This window comes from Nomascus leucogenys, chromosome 22a (genome assembly GCF_006542625.1).
Source record: "Nomascus leucogenys isolate Asia chromosome 22a, Asia_NLE_v1, whole genome shotgun sequence".
Lineage (NCBI taxonomy): Eukaryota > Metazoa > Chordata > Mammalia > Primates > Hylobatidae > Nomascus > Nomascus leucogenys.
Window position 1 is genome coordinate 56,900,593 of NC_044402.1, and position 26,983 is coordinate 56,927,575.

Genomic DNA, 26,983 nt, shown 5'->3' on the forward strand with positions numbered 1-26,983 from the left:
GACGGAGTCCTGCTGTTGCCCAGGCTGGAGTGCAGTGGCGTGATCTTGGCTCACTGCAACCTCCACCTCCCAGGTTCAAGTGATTCTCCTGCCTCAGCCTCCCGAATAGCTGGGACTACAGGCACACGCCACCACGCCTGGCTAATTTTTGTATTTTTAGTAGAGATGGTGTTTCACCACGTTGGCCAGGATGGTCTCAGTCTCCTGACTGATCCACCCGCCTCGGCCTCCCAAAGTGCTAGGATTACAGGCGTGAGCCACCATGCCCAGTGGCAATATTTATTAAAAGCCTCAAAAATGTGCTCTCTGGCCCAGACAGTTCAAGAATCTATCCAAGAAATGAAGAGATAAGTATATGAAAGCCTGTGTAATACATCATGCCATTGCCTTAATAAGAGCTTATATTTCTAAGTCTTCTGAATTTTGCACATACCATGCATTTATAACTTGAGAAAAACAACAACCCCTGACAAATCTTCTGAAAGAAAGTGCTACTGGATGTAGGGAAAAACAATTAAAAAAAAAAAAAAAAGGCTGAAAAACAGTATTCCACAAATGTTAATTTGGCTGTTAATTCTACCCCACTCCCAATTTAAAACTAGAAGCAAAACTATGAACCCCACAAAATGGCAAGTGTGCAATGTGTACAGTTTCATTGCATATTTAAATTAAAAAAGCATACTCAACCCATCTTTTCCTTCTACTCAGGGCAGAGCAATTTGGACAACAAATGAACAGAGATTTTTGGAAACATGTAGGTTATTAAATAATTTGTTTATTGTATGGCATTTACAAAGAAAACAGACAATGCACTCAGTAGAAAGAATAAAAATGTATTTAGGGCTTTATTTTTAACCGACAGCAAATAGAAATCCTTTAGTGAGATCGTGGCAATTTGACAGTATTATAATTAAGCTCAATAAAGGTACATGGGGTACTTGGGAGACCAAGATCTACAGCTGCCTATTTCCACATCTTTCAATCCATCTGGCTCCTTAAATAGGGGAAAAAAGCCCTTATTTGGAGGAGAAGCATTGCCAAAATGAAGTTACAGGTTCTATTAAAATTTACTGTCACATCAACTGTTAAAATAGGGCCTTTTGTGTGTTTTATTTCACCTTAATATCACCAGAATTCCTGTAATTCCACAATTGTGATTTTACAATGTAGAAGATAATTCAGTTCTAGTCTATTGCTTTAGATGTAAAAACAGCTGAAAACCCAAAGTGGATTAGAATTGCTGAAGGATTTCCCTGCCGTTGTTTGATACAATCTATTCTCTTGATTCTTGATAGGTGCATAGAAAGCCTAACTTAAAATTCTTTCTACAGGAACATGTCTGATTTCAGGAGTACCCAATGAAGGATCCGATGAATGGCTGGCCAGTTACTCAGAGTAATATGTTTATGAGTTAAATGGATTGCATAATGGCACCACTTTTCCTTTGTCACTGTTGGTGGATAAATGACAAAGTAGATTCCAATCTCCTGTATAGAAAGGTGGTTACCCAACAGCCTCACTGGTGGCTTGCTAGCAGAGCCTCAAGCTGCACCTCTGTGGCTTTCTGTAAATTCGAGTCCTATAGCCACTTCGAGAATGCTGCAATCCCCAAGGCCCACTTGGTCCATGCTGAAGAAGCGGCTGTGACCCCAATCCTGCCTCTCTTTTGCTCTTCAGTATTACTGGAGGAATATGTAATATTCTAAGTCGAGTCTAGGAGAGGCTCATCCTAAAAAAAAATTGCAAAGTCTTTTCTCAATTAAAACAAAACAGCCTCAAGTACATCTCAATCATGTCAAAATTATGGTTAAAAACTGACATTATGTAGGGAAATAGCAGCAGAGAATGGCTAATCTTAAAAAAAACAACCAATCAACCAAAAAACAAAACAAAACAAGACCAACAAAAAAAAGTGCCATCCCACCCCTCCCCTTGGTTCTTTCATTTGGGGTTAAAGACTCGAGCCTCTGAGAAAATGAGAAAGGCAAAGCCATAGAGGAAAACTGCTTCAAGGCCAGAATTTTGGGTAAGGTAAAGAAAAAGCTGTACATGAAAGCAGGGGACTGTTTGGAAAAGAATCAGAACCTCAAGATCTATTTTTCTTAAATGGGAAAGCTCTGAAACCCAGATCTCCGTTCTACCGTCATCCTGATCCTTTAGTCATGGGGCAATAAACTCAAGTGCAATGAGTAAAGTGCCAGCCATGGATACAAAAAAAATAAAACAAAACAACCAACCAAAATAACTCTGGTCTTAGGGTAATAGAAGACATACAGGAAAGGACTGTTTATAGAACACCTGAGGTTCTCAAGAAATTACAATTCAATGGTTCTGTTTTTGCTTACATTAAAAATCAGACTGAAGATTCAAAGATCTTAACTATTAAAGGATGAAAGGAATTTGACAGTGCTTTGAACAGTGATAAAACGGTACCCAAATTTGGTGTTCATACAGCTATTTAAAAAAGACAGTAGCTTAAAAGTTGCAGGAAAAAATGTGAACATAGAGAACAACAGAAACAGTCCAGGAAGATGATGCAGCCTGGACACAGCAAGTTTAATGTCTCTGCTGTACACAGAATTAACACCCTTTCCCCTCCTCATCCTTATGCTGGCAATAGGATATGCACTAGAAAATTTGACTCTTAGAGTCAATGAATAAAAGGATGGGCTCATACACCTTCATAGCTCTTTTCAAAAAGGATGCTTATAATTTAAAGGATGTCCTAATGGGAAGGAAAGGTACAGGGCAAGAGGCTGTTTCACATTTTAGTCCATTAGTCTTTGGCAGAGCCCAACCAAGGCCAAATTCACCTAGGATGCCCAATGGCTGTGGGGATCTCCACAGGGTCAAGTAAGCAAACCCAAATGAACATGTTGGATTAAAAAAAAACAAGATCTAGAAACTCTTGAAGGAAGAGCTTCACCCTGAAAAGGGAAGAGGACAATGCTTGGAGGGGAAGGGTGGAGGGTCAGTGTGTGATCTCTGCTGTGGTGCTGGGCAGGGGCTTAGGAGTTAAGCCAAGGGTGCCGGAGACACTCGGCGGCAGTGGCTCTCTTCTCAGGGATCAGCTCCAACATGGGCAGTAAGAAATCTGTGAAGCCAGCTGCCTCTTCCTGAGACCACTCATACTTCTCCACTAGAACCTCAAAAAGGCCCCAAGGTTTCAGCTTCGTGATATGTTTCAGGTCACCTGCAGTGAAGACAGTATAGAAAAAGCCACTGATCAACACAGACAAATGACAAGGTACTCTTGTGGAAACCCACGAACTAATCCATGTAGTCTATGAGGAATCAAATTTTGCAATCAGAATCTAATCCTTCATTCACAAAGCATTTCTTTTCTGACGTATGCCTCAGAAAGAAGTGCCTCTATTTTTCATAAGGCTCTAAAAATTTAAGGTAATTTGTTTTCTCCCCTATTCTAGGATTTTTTTGGTCCCAGTCAAACTGGGTGTGACAATCAAGAACTAGGTATTTACTACTAAAATAAACATGAAATGCCTGTGTCTTCAACATGGTCTCATATGGTGTGCAGAGGCACTCTAGCACCACATACCGAGAATAATTTGCTTATACTCTTTTTTTGTGTGTGTATGTGCTCAATAGTTTAGTAAATGTTGCTTTACAGTGAGGCAGTAATTTAAAATTAAAACATCATGTCAAGCATGGATAAAAGCAACAAAAAAAACCCCAAATCCTACACAGCTTTCAGATACAACAGCTTCATATACTCTATACCAATACCCCCTGTGGTACCAGTCTGCAGTCTGTCAGGTCTGCACAGCAGCAGGTCAGTGGTGGGCCAGCAAGCATTACTGCCTAAGCTCTACCTCCTGTCAGATCAGTGGCTGCATTAGATTCTCATAGGAGTGTGAATCCTACTGTGAACTGCAGTAGGGATCTAGGCTGCATGTTCCATAAAAGAACCTAATGCCTGACAATCTGAGGTGACACAGTTTTATCTCCAAACCGCCCCCCCCACCCCCACGTCCATGGAAAAATTGTCTTCCACAAAACCAGTCCCTGGTGCCAAAAAGATTGGGGACCGCTGCTCTATACTATACTGGAATATCAACCTAATTGCTTCTTTGAAGTGACAAATTTTTAAAAGATAGTCAATTTTTAATAGCTAAGGCAAATGCTGCTTTAAAATTTTAAGTTGGCCAGGCACAGTGGCTCACGCCTGTAATTCCAGCACTTTGGGAGACTGAGTTGGGTGGATCACTTGAGCTCAGGAGTTCAAGACCAGCCTGGGCAACATAGTGAAACCCTGCCTCTACCAAAAATACAAAAAAATTAGCTGTGTATGGTGGCACATGCCTGTGGTCCTAGCTACTTGGGAGGTTGAGGCAGAAGGATCATTTAAACCTGGGAGGTGGAGGTTGCAGTGAGCCAAGATCGTGCCACTGTACTCCAGCCTGGGTGACACCCTGTCTCAATAATAATAATAATATTTTTTAAAAAATAAAAATTTTAAGTCTCTTTTGTGAGCAGTGAGTGCCTATTTGATTACCTACCTGGTAAACACACATGCCTTAATCTGACTGCACATGAGGAGGAACTCTTATGAAACATTTTACAATTTTCCCACCTAAAAAGAGGTTTAAGAAAGGGTAATGTTTCTGAGGATGGCTTCTGCCAAGGACTGAGAAAAGTCATTTTTCTCAGCACTTCTGTAGAAGTTGTGAGGAAAAAGGGAACCATGGCACAATGGGGGAAAAAAACCAGACCTTCTCCTAGATGCTTCTAGGTCAGGTTTTCACATTTCAAGTTTTTTTTTTTTGCAATGCTTAAGAAATACATTATCAAGTCAAAAATTGGAAGTTTTTTTTTTTTTTGTAATAACAAATACATAAAACTAAAAAGTGTAAAGTTCGTTTGTATGACTAATGTACTTCGAGTGACTGTGTTAGGTGTCACTGGGATGCAAAGATGAGTGAGATGTAGTCCCTGCTCTTATGTAAGAAGCTTAAATTACCTGCCCTTTGGTAGAGGCAGTTCTTAGACCAAAGGCCAGCAAAAAATTTGCCCATTTTTCAGAAGTGCTATAGAAGTAATCAACCAACTGCATGCAGGCACTATACATATTAACTAAGTTAGTAAGAAGTATACATTATTATTATCTCCATTAAGAAATCAGCAAACTGAGGCACAGTTAGAGCCTGTCAAAGGTCACATGGCTAGTGGAGTAGCTAGGATTTGACAGTCTGGCTCCAGTCTCTGCTCTTTTTTTTCCCGAGACAGGATCTTGCTCTGTTGCCCATGCTGGAGTGCAGTGGCAATCATGACTCACTGCAGCCTTGACCTCCGAGGCTCAAGTGATCCTCCCACCCCAGCCTTCGGAGTAGCTGGGACCACAGGTGTGTACCACCATGCCCAGTTAATTAAAAAAAAATTTTTGTAGAGATGGGGGGTTTTCCTGTGTTGCCCAGGCTGGTCTTGAACTCCTAGACTCAAGTGATCCTCCTGCCTTGGACTCCCAAAGTGTTGGGATTACAGGCATGAGCCACCATGCCCGGCTCCAGTCACTGCTTTTTTTTTTTTTTTGAGACAGAGTTTCGCTCTTGTTGCCCAGGCTGGAGGGCAATGGTGCGATCTCGGCTCACTGCAACCTCCGCCTCCCGAATTCAAGCAATTCTCCTGTCTCAGCCTCCTGAGTAGCTGGGATTACAGGCGTCCGCCACTATTCTCAGCTAATTTTTTGTATTTTTAGTAGAGACGGGGTTTCAACATGTTAGCCAGGCTGTTCTCAAACTCCTGACATTGTGATTCGCCCACCTCGGTCTCCCAAAGTGCTGGGATCACAGGTATGAGCCACCGCGCCCGGCTCAGTCTCTGCTCTTGACCACTTTTTTTTTACCTTTTTGCTAAGTCACAGGTTAGCATTCAAGGTAGGCCCATCATTCTGTAGGACATTGGGAATATGTGCTTACCTCTTCATTTTTAAACACTTCTGCCTCCTTAATGTCTGGGAGCACATTTACTTTACCTTTTTTGGTGAAAAATTCCTTGGAATATTTTCCTGCCACAATGAGCTTGCGAGGCACCTTCCCCAGAAGTTCTATGATCAATGCAATGTGATCTGTATATTTCGAACATTTCAAGAGGGGGAAAAAAAAGATCCGTAACAAGAGTAACAAATGCAGCTCTAGAAAACAGCAGAAAGAGTAGCATGCACACCTCTTTGTAAAGCATATCAGGCTTGCTTTCTATCCTAAATGGGAAGAGGAAGACTCTATCCAACTAATGGAGAATTCACAAAGTCAAATTTTTGTGGATTCAGTGATAAACAAAAACAATCTTGGTGTGAATGCTCTGCTTCCTTAAGTATCCCTGGGTCCTACATTAAAACTCATGTAACAGTACTACCTCTGTGATTGAAGAAGTCTTTTGAATATTTCCCACTGAGGGAAAAGTGTCTTGGAATTCTGCCTATCAGCTCTATAATGTGCACAATGTGGTCTAAAATAGAAGGGTGAGAAGAACAGATCAAGGACACGCTGTAAAAGAGGTTTTTCTATGAATAGCTTTTTCAAAGACTAGCTGTTTAAAAGTAACTACAAATAAAACCAAGGATACTGAAGGGAAGACTGACTGGGAAGGCCAAGAATTATTTCAGGTAGTTAGTCACCCAATAGTGTCTGGCAAGTCCCATTCTGGATTTTGGAGGCTTATCTTCATCTTTACTTCTATTTTGTCTATGTATCTAGGTTCAGGTAGGTTCTTTAGGTAAGATAAAAAACTGTCCAAATATGTGTTAGGCATTCTAGAACTATTATTTGTGATCATTCTGTCTCAGCCTCCCCAGTGGCTAGGACTTCAGGCATGTGCCACCACACCTGGCTGACTTAAAACATTTTTTGTAGAGACGAGGTCTTGGCATACTGCCAAGCTGGTCTCAAACTCCTGGGCTCAAGCAATCCTCCTGCCTTGGCCTCCCAAAGTGTTGGGATTACAGGCCTGAGCCACCACCTGGCTGATACCCCATTTTAAAGATGAGAAAGTAGAACTTCAAAAAGCATGAATGGCCTAACTTAAACTTCAGGGTTAATATGAGCTAAAACTCAAATGAAAACCAATGATCTTATGTCTTGTCTAAAGCTTTTAATTTTTTCCTAAGATCTCTTTTTAAAAGTAAAGATTAGCACAAACATTTTAAAGTATAGCTACTTGATGACCTGTAACCATCACAGTATGAACACGGACCATGAGCGCCACCAGGGAGGCATGCAGCTTCTTAACCAGGTGAGTCTGGGACCAACCAGTACACACACCTCAGGTAGATCTACTGCCTTTTATTTATTTATTTTTTTTCTCTCTGCAGGTGACAGAAATTAAGAATATAAAACTTTTTTTTTTGAGATGGAGTCTTGCTCTGTCGCCAGGCTGGAGTGCAGTGGCACCATCTCGGCTCACTGCAACCTCTGCCTCCTGGGTTCCAGTGATTCTTGTGTCTCAGCCTCCTGAGTAGCTGGGATTACAGGTGCACACCACCACGTCCAGCTAATTTTTGTATTTGTAGTAGAGACAGGGTTTCACATGTTGGCCAGGCTGGTCTCGAACTCCTGACTTCAAGTGATCTGCCGCCTTGGCCTCCCAAAATGCTGGGATTACAGGTGTGAGCCACTGTGCCTGGCCTGTATTTTTTGTAGAGATGGGGTTTTGCCATGTTGCTCAGGCTGGTCTCAAACTCCTGGGCTCAAGCAATCCACCCACCTCAGCCTCCTGAAGTGCTGGGATTATAGGCGTGAACCACCACACCTGGGCAGAATACTCCTGGCCAGAAAAAAAGCTTTATAAAATACTTTTATCCTGTAGTTACAGAATCATTAAGGGTTAAATTTCCAGTTTTGTATCTTATAGGGGAAATAACATGCTAGAGACATCCATATTATCTGGGAATTTGTGAAGGTTTCAGGATTTATCTTTCTCATGTAAAGGAGTTAGTGGTGTCATTTAAAGAGGACTTCACATTTATGACTTCCCTACAACCTTTGAGCAGTTTTGACTGAATTTATGGTTTGGTAACAAGTACCTGCATGCCAAGAATTTTCTGCTGGTTTTTGGCAGGACCTGCAAGTGTGTTTTTACCATTAACAATAACCAAAATGAGAATACCATGGAAAAACTTAAGACTATAATTTCTAAGAGAGCTTCTTAAAGTTCTTAGAAACTTAAGTATAACTTCCAAGTAAAATATTGGTTCTTTAAATATTTTTCCTATACCAAGGAATTCCCTTGAAATTGTTACATTTAATTCCTGCAACCTATTTTGGCTTATGATAGGATTGATATACTTGACAGATAAAATTATCAAGTATTATCCCATCAGTTAGGGTTGTGGAAAGCCAGAGTAGAGGACATGGTACTCAGGCTCCTGTCCTACTATGACTCGTAACAAACTATGCACACACTAGTCAGGGATAAGGGTTTGCTTGTTCCTGCTCTTATAGGCCAAACTGCAGTAGAACATCATCGGCGGGGCTGATGTTTGACCTAAGGACTATTAGTACTAACTGGTATAGGATGGAATAAATTAGAATCTAAATATCTAGGGAAGATGGTTTTCCTTGTCCCCTTATTTGGGACTCTGCATATGTATTAACATTTTCAGGTTTGGTAGCATAAGGTAACACTCGATATAATTCTAGCCACTATATGTGTTCTGTACCACACACTAACATTTATGGAGAATCTAGGGAAGTAAAGAGAAAACAAATTAATTACCCTCCCAAACAAACATAGTAGTTAGTTTCTAGGCCTATAACCCCAAACAGTGTAAGCCTATAACCCCAAACCTATAACCCAGAAAAATAGCAAGCAGAGAGTAGGTAAAATCAAGTAGTAATTATAGTATCCTCTAACATGGGGCTTATATATACAAAATATGTCCAAACTGTACCTACTTAAATAGGCATTCATGGGAATTAGATAGCATAGCATTTTCCAAATGGTATTCATTAGAAATAGTAACAGGTCCTACTAACATTGCCTATTAATATCCCAGAAGACCACATTTTGAGAAACAAAGAGCACTCTTGGTTCCATAGAGCATGAAATATGCGTTCCCAAAGACTCAAGGAAAGTACAAAAAGTAAAGAACATGTTCTCTACATTGGGAGGGTAGATGCTGTAGTGATCTCTCAAAATAATCCTCATTAATCCTACAAATAAAACATAAGCTGGATCAACTGTATAAAACATTTTCTTGGCTGGGCGTGCTGGCTCACGCCTGTAATCCCAGCACTTTGAGAGGCCAAAGTGGGTGGACTACGAGGTCAAGAGATAGAGACCATCCTGGCCAACATGGTGAAACCCCGTCTCTACTAAAAATACAAAAATTAGCTGGGCATGGTGGCACACGCCTGTAGTCCCAGCTACTCGGGAGGCCGAGGCAGGAGAATCGCTTGAACAAGGGAAGTGGAGGTTATAGTGAGCCGAGATCGCACCACTGCACTCCAGCCTGGTGACAGAGTGAGACGCTGTCTCAAAAAAAAAAAAAACACCAAAACACATTTTGTTTGTTCAAATTATTAACCCATTTAGTTATCTGGATGCCATCATAATAGAAAAATCAGACACATACAGTTGCCTGCTTCCACAGTCTCTCAAAGTAACTGGCAGCTTAGGCTTTTCCCACTGGCTACCACAACATGTAAATCCATTCTACTTTGTTTTAAAATGGAATTCCAAAAAAGAAAAAATTACAGTTTTATATTCAGAAAAGGGAAAAAAGAATGCTAAATGTTGGCAGAACTTATAGAAATAGGATATAGTCTGCATTCAAGTAGTGTGTGTATATTAAAATAACTGACCTCTGAATAAATTTGGAGGCATAATTGAGCAACAGGTTGATGAAAAGGTAAAAAACTGGGTAAAGAATGAACCACTGATATATATAGAAAAGAAGATAACTAGATGTTGAAGAAAAATTTGTCCAGCACACAGAAGTTTTAGGTAAACTGTGGCCTTTTGACTCTGACAGAGCTCTTTAGTATCTTTCAGAAAATATCTAAAAACCTAATATAAAATGTCTTTTATATTTCTAACTTTTCTGGGATTTACATATGCTTTGCACACTAACAAGACTAAGGCTCTTCAGTACTAACAAATGATGTTAGCTAAATGTGGAAAGTGTAAATACCACGCACACACATCCATGGTTAAAGGGACTCACCTTCATCTCGAGTGTACTCTTCCCCTGAATGAGGTTCAAACAAATAGTCACCTGTGGCCAGTTCAAAGGCCTAAAAAAAAAAAAGAGGACAGTCTATGAAAGCACAAAAGAAAAGAAGGCCTTTGGAAAGCTGATTGCTATTTGGCTCAATATGAAGTAACTCTTGTTCCCTTGGGAAAATTTACAGATCATTAAAAAAAAACAAACAAACAAGATTATTCCTAAAGCATTCCTTCCACATCCCTATCTTAGTGGAGAAAACAGCAAAGACTCAGTAAATACTAACGTGGGTTATTTCATGCCCAAACCTCCCCACCCTAAACCCTAGCAATTCAGCCCTCCTGAGTTTCCCTTTTTTGGCCGGAAAGGGGCATACCTGGATATAAAGGTGATTCTAAGTTATTATTCATAAGAAGAACAGGTCTTTTTTTATTTTTATTTTTTATTTTTTTGAGACAGAGTCTCGCTCTGTCGCCCAGGCTGGAGTGCAGTGGCGCGATCTCGCTGCAAGCTCTGCCTCCTGGGTTCACACCATTCTCCTGCCTCGGCCTCTCCGAGTAGCTGGGACTACAGGTGCCCGCCACCACGCCCGGCTAATTTTTTTGTATTTTTAGTAGAGACGGGGTTTCACCGTGGTCTCGATCTCCTGACCTCATGATCTGCCTGCCTCAGCCTCCCAAAGTGCTGGGATTACAAGCGTGAGCCACCGCGCCCGGCCCTTTTTTTATTTTTTTTTTTATTGAGATGGAGTCTCGCTCTGTCCCCCAGGCTGGAGTGCAGTGGCACGATCTCGGCTCACTGCAAGCTCCGCCTCCTGGGTTCACACCATTCTCCTGCCTCAGCCTCCTGAGTAGCTGGGACTGCAGGCACCCGCCACCATGCCCGGCTAATTTTTTTGTATTTTTAGTAGAGACGGGGTTTCACCATGTTAGCCAGGATGGTCTCGATCTCCTGACCTCGTGATCTGCTCACCTTGGCCTCCCAAAGTGCTGGGATTACAGGTGTGAGCCACCACGCCCAGCCCAGGTCTTTCTTACGTTATAATCACACATGGCTAGAAATTGAGATTCTGTACCAAACAAAAAAAATCAAAACAAAAAAATTCAGACATCTACTTATGACTCTTTAGTGTTTGACAAGTACATCATTAACTTTTACATAGGAAGTACTCCCTAGACTGTCCCAGATGGGAAGTTCCTGATTCCTAGGTCCTTTGTTTTTGAGATGGAATCTTGCTCTGCCGGCCAGACTGGAGTGCAGTGGCATGATCTCAGCTCACTGCAACCTCTGCCTCCTGGGTTCACGTGATTCTCCTGCCTCAGCCTCCAGAGTAGCTGGGACTACAGGCGCGTGCCACCACGCCCAGCTAATTGTTGTATTTTTAGTAGAGATGGGGTTTTACCATGTTGGCCAGGATGGTCTCAATCTCTTGACCTCATGATTCACCCGCCTTGGCTTCCCAAAGTGCTGGGATTACAGGCGTGAGCCACCATGCCTGGCCAATTCGTAGGTCTTTAGAAAATCAGAAGATTAAGTGTAAAGAGAGTCAGGAGCCTAGCCTATGTGACTGGCAAGTCAGCACTCCCTAATCAGGAAAAGAAAAGCCTGTCTCCTTTAATAGAAAAACCTCTTACAGTGTTCGAGAGTGTCTTAGGAAATGATATCCTTGGGAATAATGTGCCATGCAGAATGAAAAGATAGTGTTAAGGTAACAGCAGGGCTACATAAATCCTCACTGATTACAAATGGAGTTTTAAAAATTAGTACAACAGCAGTTTTTTTTTTTTTTTTTTTGATGGAGTCTCACTCTGTTGTCCAGGCTGGAGTGCAGTGGCATGATCTCAGCTCACTGCAAGCTCCGCCTCCCAGGTTCATGCCATTCTCCTGCCTCAGCCTCCCCAGTAGATGGGACTACAGGCGCCCACCACCATGCCCGGCTAATTTTTTGTATTTTTAGTAGAGACAGGGTTTCACCGTGTTAGCCAGGATGGTCTCGATATCCTGACCTCGTGATCCGCCTGCCTCGGCCTCCCAAAGTGCTAGGATTACAGGTGTGAGCGACCACGCGCGGCCAACAGCAGTTTTTAAAAATGACCTTATTGTTAGGGAAGCATAGTTATAAAATAAGCGCTAGTCAAAGGTCAATTTTGATTAAATCAATGGTACTAAGCAGTTAAACAACCTCAAGAACTGTAGAGTCCAGGACTTAGTTGGGTCATATTCTCAATTTAGACCCAAGTTTAGGTCTTGGTGGCTCACCAGTGTCAGTTTCTGCAGTTTCATGACAGAACAGCGTTTCTCAAAACTGTACTACCGTCCAGAGGGAGACCACAAAACCAGAAGTTTCAGGATAGGTTTAGGAATCAAATACTATCTCTAAATATCAGCAGTGCTATGGCTTCTTGCTTGGCATTGCTTATTTTACATTTCATTAGTTTATTATGAAACTGAACCAGAGTGACAGAGCAGATACTTGTTCTACCCTGAGTTGTCCCGAGGTTTATAGTCTCAAAGCAACAGAGAAACAAATCATGATTCTTATTCACCAAAACTTGTCAATCATTCCTGATACCAGTACTTTAAAAAAAAATCTCATGGTCTCATATATAGAGTTCAGTAAAGATACTGAAATTAAAGTTAAAACAAAAAAAAAAACAAACACAGAGCCAGCTGTGGCAGTGCTATATGCCTGTGGTCCCAGCTATTCAGGAGGCCAGAAAATGAAATATTCTTTAGTGCTAAAAAGAAATGAGCTATTAAGCCATGAAGATATGGAGGAACCTTAAATGCATTATTACTAAGTGAAAGAACCCAATCTAAAAAGGCTATATACCGTATGATTCCAACTATTTGACATCATGGAGACGATAAAAATATCAGTGGTTGCCAGTGAGTGGGGGAAGGGAGGGATGAACAGGCAGAGCACAGAGGAGTTTTAGAGCAGTGAAATGATATTGTATATAATAATGATAGATACATTTGTCAAAACTCATAAAAGAGTGAAATGAAATGTAAACTACTGACTTTGGTTAATAATGATGTGCCAATGTAGGTTCACTGTTTATAACAAATGTATCACTCTGGAGCAGCAGCTTGATAGTTGGGGAGGCTCTGTGTGTGGGAAGCATATAAAACTTATTTGTACTTTTTGTTCAGTTTTTCTGTGAACCTAAAACTGCTCTAAAAAATAAAGTCTATTAAGAAACAAACCCAAATAAAACCGGTGTACCATCCTTTGTTAACCTTCTCTAGACTATTGCCTTTGAGAAAAATGGCTTAGAAGATAGCATGAAATGCATGGAAAAGTTAAAACAATGACAATTTAAACAGACTAATTACATTCAGATCCAGAAGTAAATTGCAAACTCTAGGTAGCAGAAAGGAATACTGACACAGCTTAAGGGGCAATCTAGCATTTCATAAGCAACGTGCTTGTGTGTGGTCAGAATGCCAAGGAGTGATTACCAAACAGAAAATGAGGACTTTCAGGTAAGAGCTGTTTCTATAAAGTAACATGTCCATCATCTGTATCAATGGGCTGGCCAATGGCTGTCTCAAAGTGAGGAAGACAAGTCAGAGTCCTGATGCTTGTCCTTCTGCAGAGATGCAGGTGTGCTCAATGTATTAACTTAAGGGCCCTTATCTTGACCCCAGGTTTGACCACATTAAGAAGGGCTGAAGTGCTGGATATGTTATTTTAGAAAAAAGGAATTAACAGATGATTCAAATTTCCTGTCTTCGACAATCTATACCAAAGGGAAGTAAAATTCCAGAGCAGGGCTGGAGGCTGGAACAATAAAGTCTGTTTTAAATTAAAAAGGTGGCCAAAGAATAGGGGAAAAGGGAAACAAGGAGTTTTTCTTCAGTGGTATATAGAGTTTCAGTTTTGAAAGATAAAAAAGTTCTAAAGAGGCCAGGTAGGGTGGCTTACACCTGTAGTCCCAGCACTTTGGGAGGCCAAGGCGGGAGGATTGCTTGAGCCCAGGAGTTCAAGACCAGCCTGGGAAATACAGTGAGATCCCATCTCTTAAGGAAAAAAGAAATCTAAAGATATGTTGTATAAAAATTTGAATATAGGCCAGGCGCAGTGGCTCATGCCTGTAATCCCAGCACTTTGGGAGGCTGAGGCAGGTGGATTACTTGTGCTCAGGAGTTCGAGACCAGCCTGGGCAACATGGTGAACCCTGTCTCTACCAAAAATACAAAAAAATTAGCTAGGCATGGTGGCACATGCCTGTGGTCCCAGCTACTCAGGAGGGTGAGCCGAGATTGTACTACTGCACTCCAACCTGCAAACCTGCATCCTGCGTGACAGAGTGAGACCCTGTCTCCAAAAAAAAAAAAAAAAAAAAAAAAAGACTCAAAAAATCAGAAATGAAGAAATGAAAGAGGAGACTTTATAATGAATATCACAGAACTACAAAGGATAAGAGACTACTATGCACAATCATATGGCAACAGATTGGATAACCTAGAAAAAATGGAAAAATTCTTTGACAATATAATCTATGAAGATTGAACCATGAAGAAATAGAAACAAGAGATTAAATCTGTAATAAGAAGTCTCCCATCAAAGAAAAGCCCAGGACCTGGCTTCACTGCTGAATTCTACCAAACACTTAACGAAGAACTAATAGCAATCTGTCTCAAACTGCCCCTGCTACTGCCAAAAAAAAGACAAAAACCCTATGATCATCGTATTAGATGCAGAAAATGCATGTGACAAAATTCAGCATCCTTTCATGATAAAAATGCTCACACAATTAGGTATAGAAGGAATGTACCTCAACACAATAAAGGCCATATTTAAGAAAGCCACAGCTAACATTATACTCAATGGTGAAAAACTGAAAGCTTTTCCTCTAAAATCTGGAACAAGACTCTCCCCACTTCTATTCAACATAGTATTGTAGTATTAGCAGTCCTTACTAGAGCAATTAAAAGGCAGCCAAATAGAAAAAGAAGTACAAATGTCAGTTAGCTAATTACATAACTTTTTTTTGGCAAGATGGAGTCTTGCTCTGTCATCCAGGATGGAGTGCAGTGGCACAATCATGGCTTGTGGTATCCTCAACTCCTGGGCTCAAGTGATCCTCCTGCCTCAGCCTCCCAAGTAGCTGAAACTACAGGTATGTGCCACCACATCTGGCTAATTTTTTCATTTCTTTTGGTAGAAATGGGGTCTCGCTATGTTATCCAGGCTGGTCTCAACTCCTGAGCTCCAGTGATCCTCTTGCCTCAGCTTTCCAAAGTGCTGGGATTACAGGCATAAGCCACCAAGCCTGGCCTGACATGATCCTATATATAGAAAACCCTAAAGACTCCACCAAAAACCCATTAGAACTAATAAACAAATACAGTAAAGTTGCAGGATACAAAATCAACACACAAAATCAGCAGCACTTCTGTAAACTAACAACTATCTGAAAAATAAACCGAGAGAACAATCCCACTTACAATAGCTACAAAAAAAAAAAAAAATACTTAGAAACATATTTAACCACGGAGGTAAAAGACTTGTACACTGAAAACTATAAAATGCTGATAAAAGAAATTGAAGACACAAATAAATGAAAATATATCTTATGTTCATGGTTTGGAAGATTTATTTTTATTTTATTTTTGAGACAGGGTCTTGCTCTGTGATCCAGGCTGGACTGTAGTGGTGTAATCTCGGCTTACTGTAACCTCTGCCTCCCAGCCTCAGGTGATTCTCCACCTCAGCCTCCCAAGTAGCATGCACCACCACATTTGGCTAATTTTTAAATTATTTGTAGAGATGAGATTTTGCCATGTTGCCCAGGCTGGTCTCACACAATCCATATGCCTTGGCCTCCCAAAATGCTGGGACTACAGGTGTGAGCCACTGTGCCCGGCCTTACTATTGTTAAAATGTCTGTACTACTCAAAGTGATCTATCAGATTCAATGCAATTCCTATCACAATTCCAATATTATACTTCATAGAAATAGAAAAAACATCCTAAAATTCACATGGAATCACAAAACATCCCAAATAGCCAAGGCAATCATGAGCACAAAGAAGAAAGCTGGGCTGGGCATGGTGGCTCATGCCTGTAATCCCAGCACTTTGGGAGGCTGAAGCGGGCAGATCACTGGAGCTCAGGAGTTTTGAGACCAGCCTGGGCAACACAGGGAGACACCACCTCTACAAAAATACAAAAATAGTTGGATGTGGTGGGGCGCACCTGTAGTCCCAGCTACTTGGGAGGCTGAGGTGGGAGGATCACTTCAGCCCAGGAAGCAGAGGCTGAAGAGAGCAGTGATTGAGCCACTGCACTCCAGCCTGAGTGCCAGTATGAGACCCTGTCTCAAAACAAAAACAAAGCTGGAGGCATCAAACCACCTGATTTCAAACTATACTACAAAGCTATAGTAATTAAAACAGCATGGTCCTGGCAAAAAAAGCAGATGCATAGACCAAAGGAACAATATAGAGAGCCCAGAAATGAACCCACGCATGTATGGTCAAGTGATCTTTGACAAAATTGCCAAAAATACAGAATGGGAAAAGGATAGTCTCTTCAATAAATGGTGTTGAAAAAACTGGATATAAAAAGAATGAAACTGGACCCTCATCTCACTCCGAATACAAAAATCAAAATGGATGAAAGACTTAATAAGACCTGAAACTGAAAAACTACCAGAAGAAAACAGGGGGAAACCCACTGACATTGGTCTGAGCAATTATTTTTTTTGGATTTGACCCCAAAAGCCCAGGGAGCAAAAGCGAATACAGACAAATGGGATAACATCAAACTAAAAAACTTCTGTACAGCAAAGGAAAACAATAGTGTGAAGAGATAACCTATGGGTTGGGAAAAAATATTTGCATGCTATACATTTGATAGGGGTTAATATCCAAAATAATATGGAACTCAATAGCAAGAAAACAAACAAAAAAAACAACCCAATTAAAAAACAGGCCAAGGACCTAAATAAACATTTCTGAAATGAAGACACACAAATGGCCAACAGATCTATTAAAAAAAAAAGCTCAACTTCATTAATCATTAGGAAAATGCAAATTAAAATCAAAATGAGATATCATTTCATATCTATCAGAATGGCTGTTATCACAAAGACGAAATATTTAGTGTTGTTGAGGATGTGGAGCAAAGGGAAGTCTTGAACGCCGTTGGTGGGAATGCAAATTACTACAAGCCTCATGGAAAACTATATGGAGGTTCTTTAAAAATCTAAAACTAGAGTTACCATATGATCCAGCAATCCCACTTCTGGATATTTACCTCAAAGATTTAAAATCAGTTTGTCTAAGTGATGTCTGCATTCCCATGTTCACTGCAGCACTGTTCACAATAGTCAAGTTATGGAATCAACCTAAGTTGATTTTAAAATCAATCTAAGTTGAGTCTATACAGATCAGATAAACAGACAATAAAATGTGGTATATAAAGATTGCTCCAAAATCCAAAACTGACATGACACGCAAAGGAAATGCTCATTTGGAGCATTTCGAAGTTTAGATTTTTGGATTAGAAATGTTCAGCCAGTATGTATTCTGCAAATATTGCAAAATCTAAAAAGTTCCCCAAACTGAAACTGGTACCAAGTGTTTCAGATTAGGGATATTCAACTTGTATACACAATGGAATGGAATGGAATTCAGCCTTAAAAACAAGATGGAAATTCAGTCATTTGCAGTGACATGGATGGAACTGGAAAACATATTATGAAGTGCAATAAGCCAGGCACAGAAAGACAAATACTGCAACACTCTCACTTATATGTGAAATCTAAAACAATTTAACTCATAGAAGCAGAGAGCAGAATGGTGGTTACAGAGGCTGGGGGGTGAAGATAATGGGGAGATGATGATTAAAGAGTCAAAAAAGAAAAAAATGGGAAAAAGGAAATTTAGTTTTAACTATAACAATATTTCTAGAAACATCTGACGAGTATCATTCGTACCTCATTTCTGCTACTAACCATGTTTAATTGCTCAAATCATGAAGATACTAAGTTGAAGGTGGCTTTGAAACTCATTTCAAACCAGATATGCCAAGTTTTGTTCAAATTTTGTTTAGAAGTCTACTTACTGCTCCTCTTAGATATGGAGAAGTAATATAATTAAGTACCCAGTCCTAGTGTTTAGTGCTCTGCAAACAACCAACGGCAGGGGAATGAAGCAAAAGAAAGATGTCTTAACAGCAAGGAAGCAATGTTGCAGCACTAGAAAGGCCGAAAGAGGGTTACAATAGCCACAGATCAAAAAGGACGGCTGGGAAACTCCAGAGTTCAGTTATCAGCTTTTTTGTTGTTACTAAATACGTTCTACCCACTCACTTCCAGCTTTAAAAGTAGAGTTTTTCCAGTCTTAACACAGCTGTAAATTATATTAATCAAAGCAAATAAATGGTTCTATATCAAAGATGTACGTAAGAATTGCTGAAGAACTTTTCCAAAATGCGTATGTCTACTGCACATATCCCTTTCCTATTTAAGAATCATAGACAATTTCCCTGCCTCATATAGAAAGCAAACAAAAAAAAAAACCCATGTATCTCAGGGAGTGACAAGTTCTATGTGACAAAGAAAAGTGATAAAGTGGGGGTTACTTCAGGTAAAGTCGTCAGGAAGATATCTCTAAAGAGATTATGTTGAACAAAGACCTGCATAAGGTGAAGGAGAAAGCACATCCAAAGGTCCAAGGTAAGTATGAGCTTCACAAGACTAGGGAAAGAAAATAGGATTTTGAGTGGAATAGCTGCACTCCAGCCTGGGCAACAGAGCAAGACCCCATCCCTAAAAAACAAAATGGAACAACGACAACAAAAAAACGAAGTTAAAAAAATATGGTATAACAACTTCACATAGCATTTATATTATATTAGGTATTATAAGTAATCTAGAAACAATTTAAGTATACAGAGGCCATACGGTTATATATGTTATATGCAAACACTATGCCATTTTATGTAAAGTACTTGTGGATTTTGGTATCTGCAAGGGGTCTTAGAATCAATCCCCTGAGGACATTAAGGGATGACTGCATATTCTCTAGTTTTTTCCCTAATCTTTCCCTTGATTAGTAATTGGCCAACTTCTGGGGTTTACAAAGACATGCACTTCACCCCATGTCCTAAATATGTGTAGCTATACTCCCAGAACCTCTCACAAGTGCCAGTGGGAGCCCCACAAATCCTGCCCTGAATTTCAGAGAGCAAACGGTGAAGAAAAGGAACATATCCCAGAAAGCAATCACTTCAAAAGAAGAATTTACCAGAAAAGGAAGACAAGTGGGGACTACAAACATACTTTCCCACAGCAGGAGGAAGGACATTCAAAGGCCAGAGAAGAAGATAATCTCATCCTGCCAGTTATGATCCTACCTGTCCTGACTCCAACATTCGGAGATTGCTCTTTTTTTTTTTTGAGACAGTCTCACTCTGTCGTGTTCTTCACAAATACTTTCCCCTTTCCCCCTTTTTTTGTTTTTTTTGAAACGGAGTCTTGCTCTGTTGTCCAGGCTGGGGTGCAGTGGTGTGATCTCGGCTAACTGCAGCCTCTGCCTCCCAGGTTCAAATGATTCTTGTGTCTCAGCCTCCTGAGTAGCTGAGGTTACAGGCATGTGCCACCATGGCCAACTAATTTTTGTATTTTTAGTAGAGACAGGATTTCTCCATGTTGGCTAGGCTAGTCTCGAACTCCTGGCCTCAAGTAATCTGCCTGCCTCAGCCTCCCAAAGTGCTGGAATTACAAGTATAAGCCACCGCACCTGGGCCCCCTTTTCCCTTTTTATAACTGCCCTTCTAACTATTCCTCAATCATCAATGTAGAGGCAATCTCAACTTGTTCCATCTCATTACCTCTCAGAGAGGGTCCTAATCTTTCCATCAATTAATTACATTGGATGCAGGATGATCCATCTCTTCAGGCACTTCTGATATTCCAGAATTTTTGCTTTATGATCAAATTTAAAGCAACATTTTGTTTTTCTATGTCGACTAGCAAAATAAAAATTTGAGGATCAAATGGGGCTCAATTTTTCATGATATTGTCTCATGTCAGGTAAGTACCTTCCATTCCTTGGTCAAGAAAATTCTGACATGTGAGTGGGTCCAGAACTATGAGGTGAGATTAATTACGCCTTTATCTTTCAGCCTTACTTCTCAAGCCTGACATTAGAAATGCTTTATTAAATATCAAGCAGGATCTACTGCCCCCAAACAAAATAGAAATGTGGAATAAGAAAAAAAAAAGTCATTTTCTTACAGTAAACAACTAATCCACTACTAAAAACTACATCTTAGCAAATCCATATTTTAATAAATCAGATGCCATCTATTAACCAGCTACACTTTATAGCTGGTGGCATCTCTATCATTTATGATTTTCTATAGCAAATCAACTCAAACAAAATTCCTCAAAATGCAAAGCTTTAAAGTGTGGCAAGAAAGAAGCCTGAGATTTTATTCCAATATTCTTTCATTTTGTGCAACAATATTAAAACCTTACTTCAGACAGTCCACCAGCTTTAAAGACCAATGATATGGGCCCAGCACAGTGGCTCACGCCTGTAATCCCAGCATTTTGGGAGGCCGAAGTGGGCGGATCACAAGGTCAGGGGATCAAGACCATCCTGGCTAACACGGTGAAACCCCATCTCTACTAAAAATACAAAAAATTAGCCGGGCATGGTGGTGGATGCCTGTAGTCCCAGCTACTCGGGAGGCTGAGGCAGGAGGATGGCGTGAACCCGGGAGGCGGAGCTTGCAGTGAGCCAAGATCGTGCCACTGTTCTCCAGCCTGGGCGACAGAGCAAGACTCCATCTCAGAAAAAAAAAAAAAACCAGTAATATGCCACAACAAAGTGCTTTATAAGGTCATGCCACATTAACAACATGGTATCATCTCTATTAGCTTTGAAGACAAAGTTTTTCAGGAATGTAGACAGCAAGAAATCGATGACTTAAAACAGGTTGGAATTGTTATCTGTCCTCTTTCTCAAGTTTTTCCCAGAGTTGCCTGTGAATATTAAATGTTACTTGAAATGAGAGCATAATATGTTTCTGTTCATTCATTAGGTAGTCTACAAATAATTATTAAACACTACTGAATAATGAAGAAATTGGTCTATGTCCCTTTTTCCTGGTAGGAAGTCTCTAAACCCTTGGAATTTCCAAGTGCTAGGTGTCTTTATCCATGATGGGTCTCTTGGACCATATCTAAGTTTATATTAACAAAGTGACTCACGTTGGGGCCCTATATAGTTGGTTTTTTCGATGTTTCATTCTTGTTGCCTAGGCTGGAGTGCAATGGTGCGATCTTGGCTCACTGCAACCTCTGCTTCCCAGGTTCAAGCGATTCTCCTGCCTCAGCCTCCCAAGTAGCTGGGATTATAGGCATGCACCACCACGTCTGGCTAATTTTTAGTAGAGACAGGGTTTCATCATGTTGGTCAGGCTGGTCTCGAACTCCTGACCTCAAGTGATCCACCTGCCTCGGCCTCCCAAAATGCTGGGATTACAGGCATGAGCCACCGTGGCGAGCCCCTGTATAGTTTTAAGATGAAGGTTGGACATACGGGAAAGACCAACCACATGATCAGAGGATTGGGGCTTTCCAACTTCCCAACCTCCAGGGAAGGGAGGGAAAGCTTGAAGACTGAGCTCAATCACATGGCCAATGATTAAATCAATACCTTATTAATTACATCTCAATAAAACTCCAAACACTTGGAGCTTGGGCGAGCATCCCTCGGTGGTGACACACATCAATGTGCCAGGAGGGTGAAAGTCCTGAGGACACAGAAGCTTCATGTTTAGTACCCTCTCAGACTTTCCCCTATGTGTCCTGGTTTGTATTCTTTATTTTTATTTATTTATTTATTTTTTTGAGACGGAGTCTTGCTCTGTCGCCCAGGCTGGAGTGCAGTGGTGCAATCTCGGCTCACTGCAAGCTCCGCCTCCCGGGTTCACGCCATTCTCCTGCCTCAGCCTCTCTGAGTAGCTGGGACTACAGGCGCCCGCCACCACACCTGGCTAATTTTTTGTATTTTTAGTAGAGACGGGGTTTCACCATGGTCTTGATCTCCTGACCTCGTGATCCGCCCGCCTCGGCCTCCCAAAGTGCTGGGATTACAAGCGTGAGCCACTGCACCTGGCCTGATTTGTATTCTTTATAATAAAACTATAGCAAGCTTAGCACTTTCTGAGGGGGTAATGCAAACCTCTTAATTTGTAGCCAGTTGATTAGAAGTGCAGGTGGCTTGTGGATCGTGAGGCTTGTGGTTAGTGTTTGAAGTGAGGGCAATCTTGTGGGGAACCATGCTCTTAACCTATGAAGTCTGTGATAAATCTGGGTAGTTAGCATCGGAATTACATTGTAAGCAATCACTCAAAATGTGTCAGGCAATGAATCCAGACAGTTATACATAACAGCCATGATTCCTGACAATATGGGGCTTACAACATAGAAGAGAAACAAGTAAACAAACATGATTAGAAATTGTGGTGATTAAAGTTATTAAGGAGTATAATACATTTTAAGAAACAATGTAACACATTCCAACATGAGGCTATTAGTAGGAAATCATTTATCATCAACTAAATCTGACCACTGGAACAGTTGCTTGCCAGGGGCAAAATAGCCATTTATGAATCTATGAATGATTGGGATTCACATCTTGGGAGCCAGCTGCAAAGAATCTGAGGAGCTGCTGAATTGTACAAAATGAAGCAGTTTCCAGGGGTTTCTTTGGTCTGAAAATAGATGAGTGCTAAAAATGCAAAGATATTTGTAATCTCCTAATCAAAACCAACAACACCTCTTAGTAGTTGTTTTCATTATTTTTTCCCCCAACAATCTGTAGTAAGAAACTGTTGGTTCCTTCACCTAACAGGAACTTGGCAGTAACCAAATGAAATGCCAGATAGGTTTTTGAATTCGGACCTCTCTAGACATAGAATTTAGAATACCTATGGTAAATCATCTGTGTTACGTTCTTTTCTGCTAGTTAATTTGCTGGTTTACTGAAATTAGCAAACAGGGCAAGATATGTACCACTTAACAAGTGAAAGCCAAGGGGAAAAAACATTACCATGCATGCCGTGCTCCAAATGTCAGCAGGGGTATTATAGCCAGATCCTATTAGAACTTCCAAGGAACGATATTGCCTTGTTTGAATATCTTCAGTGAAATGTTTGTGCTGAGAAAATGAAGGAAATAATATTTTAAACTTCATTCTAAAAAGTAACAAGTCAATACTGCTTAATAATGGAGATGAAAATAAACTTTCTGAAGTTTTCCCCAAACCAAAGTTCTCACTTTGCTTATTTCTTAAACAACATTTTTATGTTATTAGCTTCAACAATCCTTTGCCTTACACACAGCTACTCCAAATTATTTTTACAAACAAATGAGCCTAAACTTAATATAGATACACAGGTCTAGGAAACAACACCAGCTTTTTTCTTTTTAAAAATTGTTTTAGTAAAGATGGGGTCTCGCTATGTTGCCCATGCTGGACTCAAACTCCTGGGCTCAAGTGATCTAACCGCCTTGGCCTCCCAAAGTGCTGGGATTACAGGCGTGAGCTACCACACCAAGGAATCCAAACTCTTTAACCTTACAATTTACTATACTTGTCTTTAATAAGTATCTTTCTGTGCCTTTATTGGGATATTGATGTTCTACCTAGAGTACTTTTTGCTCTTTTGGTCAAATTTCATCTAGTACCCTTTGAAGCCCTGGTCTATACTAGTTTTCTACCTGAAGTTTTCTCTGAGTAATTTCCTCTTTTCACAAATACTGTTCCCTGTTTTTAAATTTCAACAGGATTAGAGAATTGTCTTCCACACTTTCCTATCAACATTTGAATATTTGAATTTTGTTTCCTGTATATGACTCATACTAAGCTTCTTTTTTCCTTCATTATTCATTTATTTTTTATCATGGAAAATTTCAAATATATACAAAAGTAGAAAGAATCATGAACCCCATGCCATTTATTATACTAGTGTCACCTAGCAATTACCACTCATTGCCAGTCTATTTTCAACTGTATCCCAACCCTGCCACCGCACCTACACCAGATTTTGAAGTACATACTAGACATTTTATTTTCATTCATAAATATGGCTTTCTGAAAGATCATTCTTTTTAACTGTGACACTTTGTCACCTAAAAAAAAAAAATTAAGATTCAAAACCAAAGAATCAGAGTTTCAATGTTGAAAGTGCACATCAAATCTTTAGTATGAGAGGTGAAAACAGGCTGAGTGAGGCATATCACTATGAAATTATCTGACAGACATCCACTGGGGGAAAAGGTTTCATATAAAGACCAAGAATCAGAATGGCGTCGGTCTTTAGTACCATCAAGACTGGAAACTAGAAAACAGTGGAGCAACGACATTCTGAAAGAAAATGTTTTCTAACCTAGAATTCTCTACACAGCCAACTGAGTGTGAAAGCAGAATAAAGACTATCAGATGTGCAAATCCCACCCTTCCCCCACCCAATCTCACACCCTTTCTCAGGAAACTATTGCTTATTGCATGTACTCTACAAAAAAGATGACATAAACCAAGAAAGATAGGAGACACAGAAAACAGGGGACATATATATAGAGAAAACAAATCTCCAGGATGATGGTGAAGGGAAATCCCAAATGACAGTAATATAGCAGACCTACAGGGCAACCCAATCAGATGAACACAGATTAGAAGACTCCACGTTCTAGGACAGAGCACTTTAGAAAGATAATAGTAGAAAGAACACTCAATGTATCTGTACATATTAAAGTGTATTTACAACACTGGGTAAAAGTATGGGACTGAATTAAGTGATCAACAGTACAAAGAAAACTAAGCAAATGAAACATGTTATGTAGAAAGGAAAAAGAACCATAATATATGCTCAGTTCAGCTGAGAATAGCATTAGAGTCTCAATGATATAAACATGGAATGATCATGTAGCCAAAAATTAGATTACATTGGGGAAATGAGGAATTTGTGCTGTGGTGCTAGATAAGCCCCATTTTCCAGGAGGAAAAAAATAATATATAACACTGAAAACAAAATTGGAGTACTATAACCTGTTATTTATTAGTGATATAAAGGTAAATACTGTTATGGGGAGTGAAAAATTGGTGAAAGAAGTAGGCAGATTTTTTAATAAAAGCTTATATAACTCACTGTCTCCCCCACTGTGTACATGCATGACTGATAAGCAAAAAAAAAAAAAAAGAATAAAAAGCTTAGTACAGTGGTTCATCAGTGTACTTCAGGGATTAGTTTCAGAATCCCCCGAGTATAATAAAATCTGTGCATACTCAAGTTTCACAGTTGGCCCAGAACTCAAATACACAAAAAGCCAGCCCTCCATATATGTGCATTTCACATCCCTCGAATACTGTTTTCGATCCTTGTTTGGTTAAAAAAATCTGTGTATAAGTGGACTTGTGTAGTTCAAACCTATGTTGTTCAAAAGTTGACTGTATGTTTAATAATACAGCTCATTAAAAATTATGTAAAATTCCATTACTGAATGCCAGATGTTGATGTGCTGAAGAGATCAAGAAGTGAAATCCAATCTGAATCCAATGGGGTGCAACACACATGTATTGTTCACCACTGTGTCCTAATGCCTACATCAGAGTATGTGCCAGTATGTTTGCTGAATGAGTGAATAGGTGAAAAGAATGTAGTCTTTTTTTTTTTTTTGAGACGGAGTCTCGCTCTGTCATCCAGGCTGGAGTGCAGTGGTGCGATCTCGGCTCACTGCAAGCTCTGCCTCCTGGGTTCACGTCATTCTCTTGCCTCTGCCTCCCAAGTAGCTGGGACTACAGGTGCCTGCCACAACGTCTGGCTAATTTTTTTTTGTATTTTTAGTAGAGACGGGGTTTCACTGTGTTAGCTAGGATGGTCTTGATCTCCTGACCAAGTGATCTGCCTGCTTCGGCCTCCCAAAGTGCTGGGATTACAGGGGTGAGCCAAGAACGCAGTCATTTTAAATGCAGAGACGCTGCTATGGTTTGAATGTTTGTCCCCTTTGAAACTAATATTGAAACTTAATGTCCAATGTTAACAGTACTAAGAGGTCTTTAAGCCTTTAAGAGGTGACTGGGTCATGAGGGGGTCTGCCTTCATGAATGGATTAATGGGTTATCACAGGGTGTGAATGAATTGACAGACTAGGCTTGTTACAAAAGTTGAAGAGAGATTAATTCTGTTGTGATATAAGTAACAGAAGACTCTACCGGAAGAAAGTATGCCACATAGGTAAGAAAACACACATGAAGATGTTCCAAACATAAAGGCACAGGAGCTTGAAACATGGTGTGGGCAGGAAACTGGCAAGCATTTGATGTTTGTACAGTGTGATATTTGTTACAGAGTCAATACGTTTCTCCACAATTTATTTGCTAAAATATTTACTGAGTACTTACTCTGTACCAGGCACTGTTCTAAGTACTAAATATAGATACAGCGGTAAACCAGAAAAACTTTGTTGTGATACGATGTACATTCTAGTGAGAGGCTTATTAAGCAAATAAACATATAATATTAGATTGTGTTAAGTGTTGTGGAGAAAAAAAAAGTTACAGGGAGAAAGGAAGAGTGAGCAAATACCTGAGTGAATATGATAAAGGTGTAAGTGTTTGGAGAGTGGCGGTTTGTTAATTACATTAGGTGTTCAGGGGAAGAGCTCCCTGATAAGTGACATCTGGGTAAGAACTTAAAGAAAATGAAGGAGTTGTACGTGAAGAGGATTCCAAGCAGAAGGAAGAGTAAGCTCTCTTTGCTTGGTGGTGTGT

General features: G+C 40.2%; 1 protein-coding gene across 3 annotated transcripts in view; it reads right to left on the reverse strand.

The window, feature by feature from the left end:
* Nucleotides 1-755: 755 nt before the first annotated feature.
* SRPK1 (SRSF protein kinase 1) overlaps nucleotides 756-26,983 on the reverse strand; it is a 90,889-nt gene continuing 64,661 nt past the window's right edge. For all 3 annotated transcript variants that reach the window (XM_003278862.4, XM_012503241.2, XM_030802733.1), the window contains 4 exons: nucleotides 23,264-23,371; nucleotides 10,181-10,250; nucleotides 5,993-6,085; nucleotides 756-3,193 (listed from right to left, as the gene is read on the reverse strand). In XM_003278862.4, the coding sequence (XP_003278910.2) occupies nucleotides 3,009-3,193; nucleotides 5,993-6,085; nucleotides 10,181-10,250; nucleotides 23,264-23,371 (456 nt within the window). In that variant the 3' untranslated portion in view covers nucleotides 756-3,008. The remainder of the gene's footprint in view (nucleotides 3,194-5,992; nucleotides 6,086-10,180; nucleotides 10,251-23,263; nucleotides 23,372-26,983) is intronic.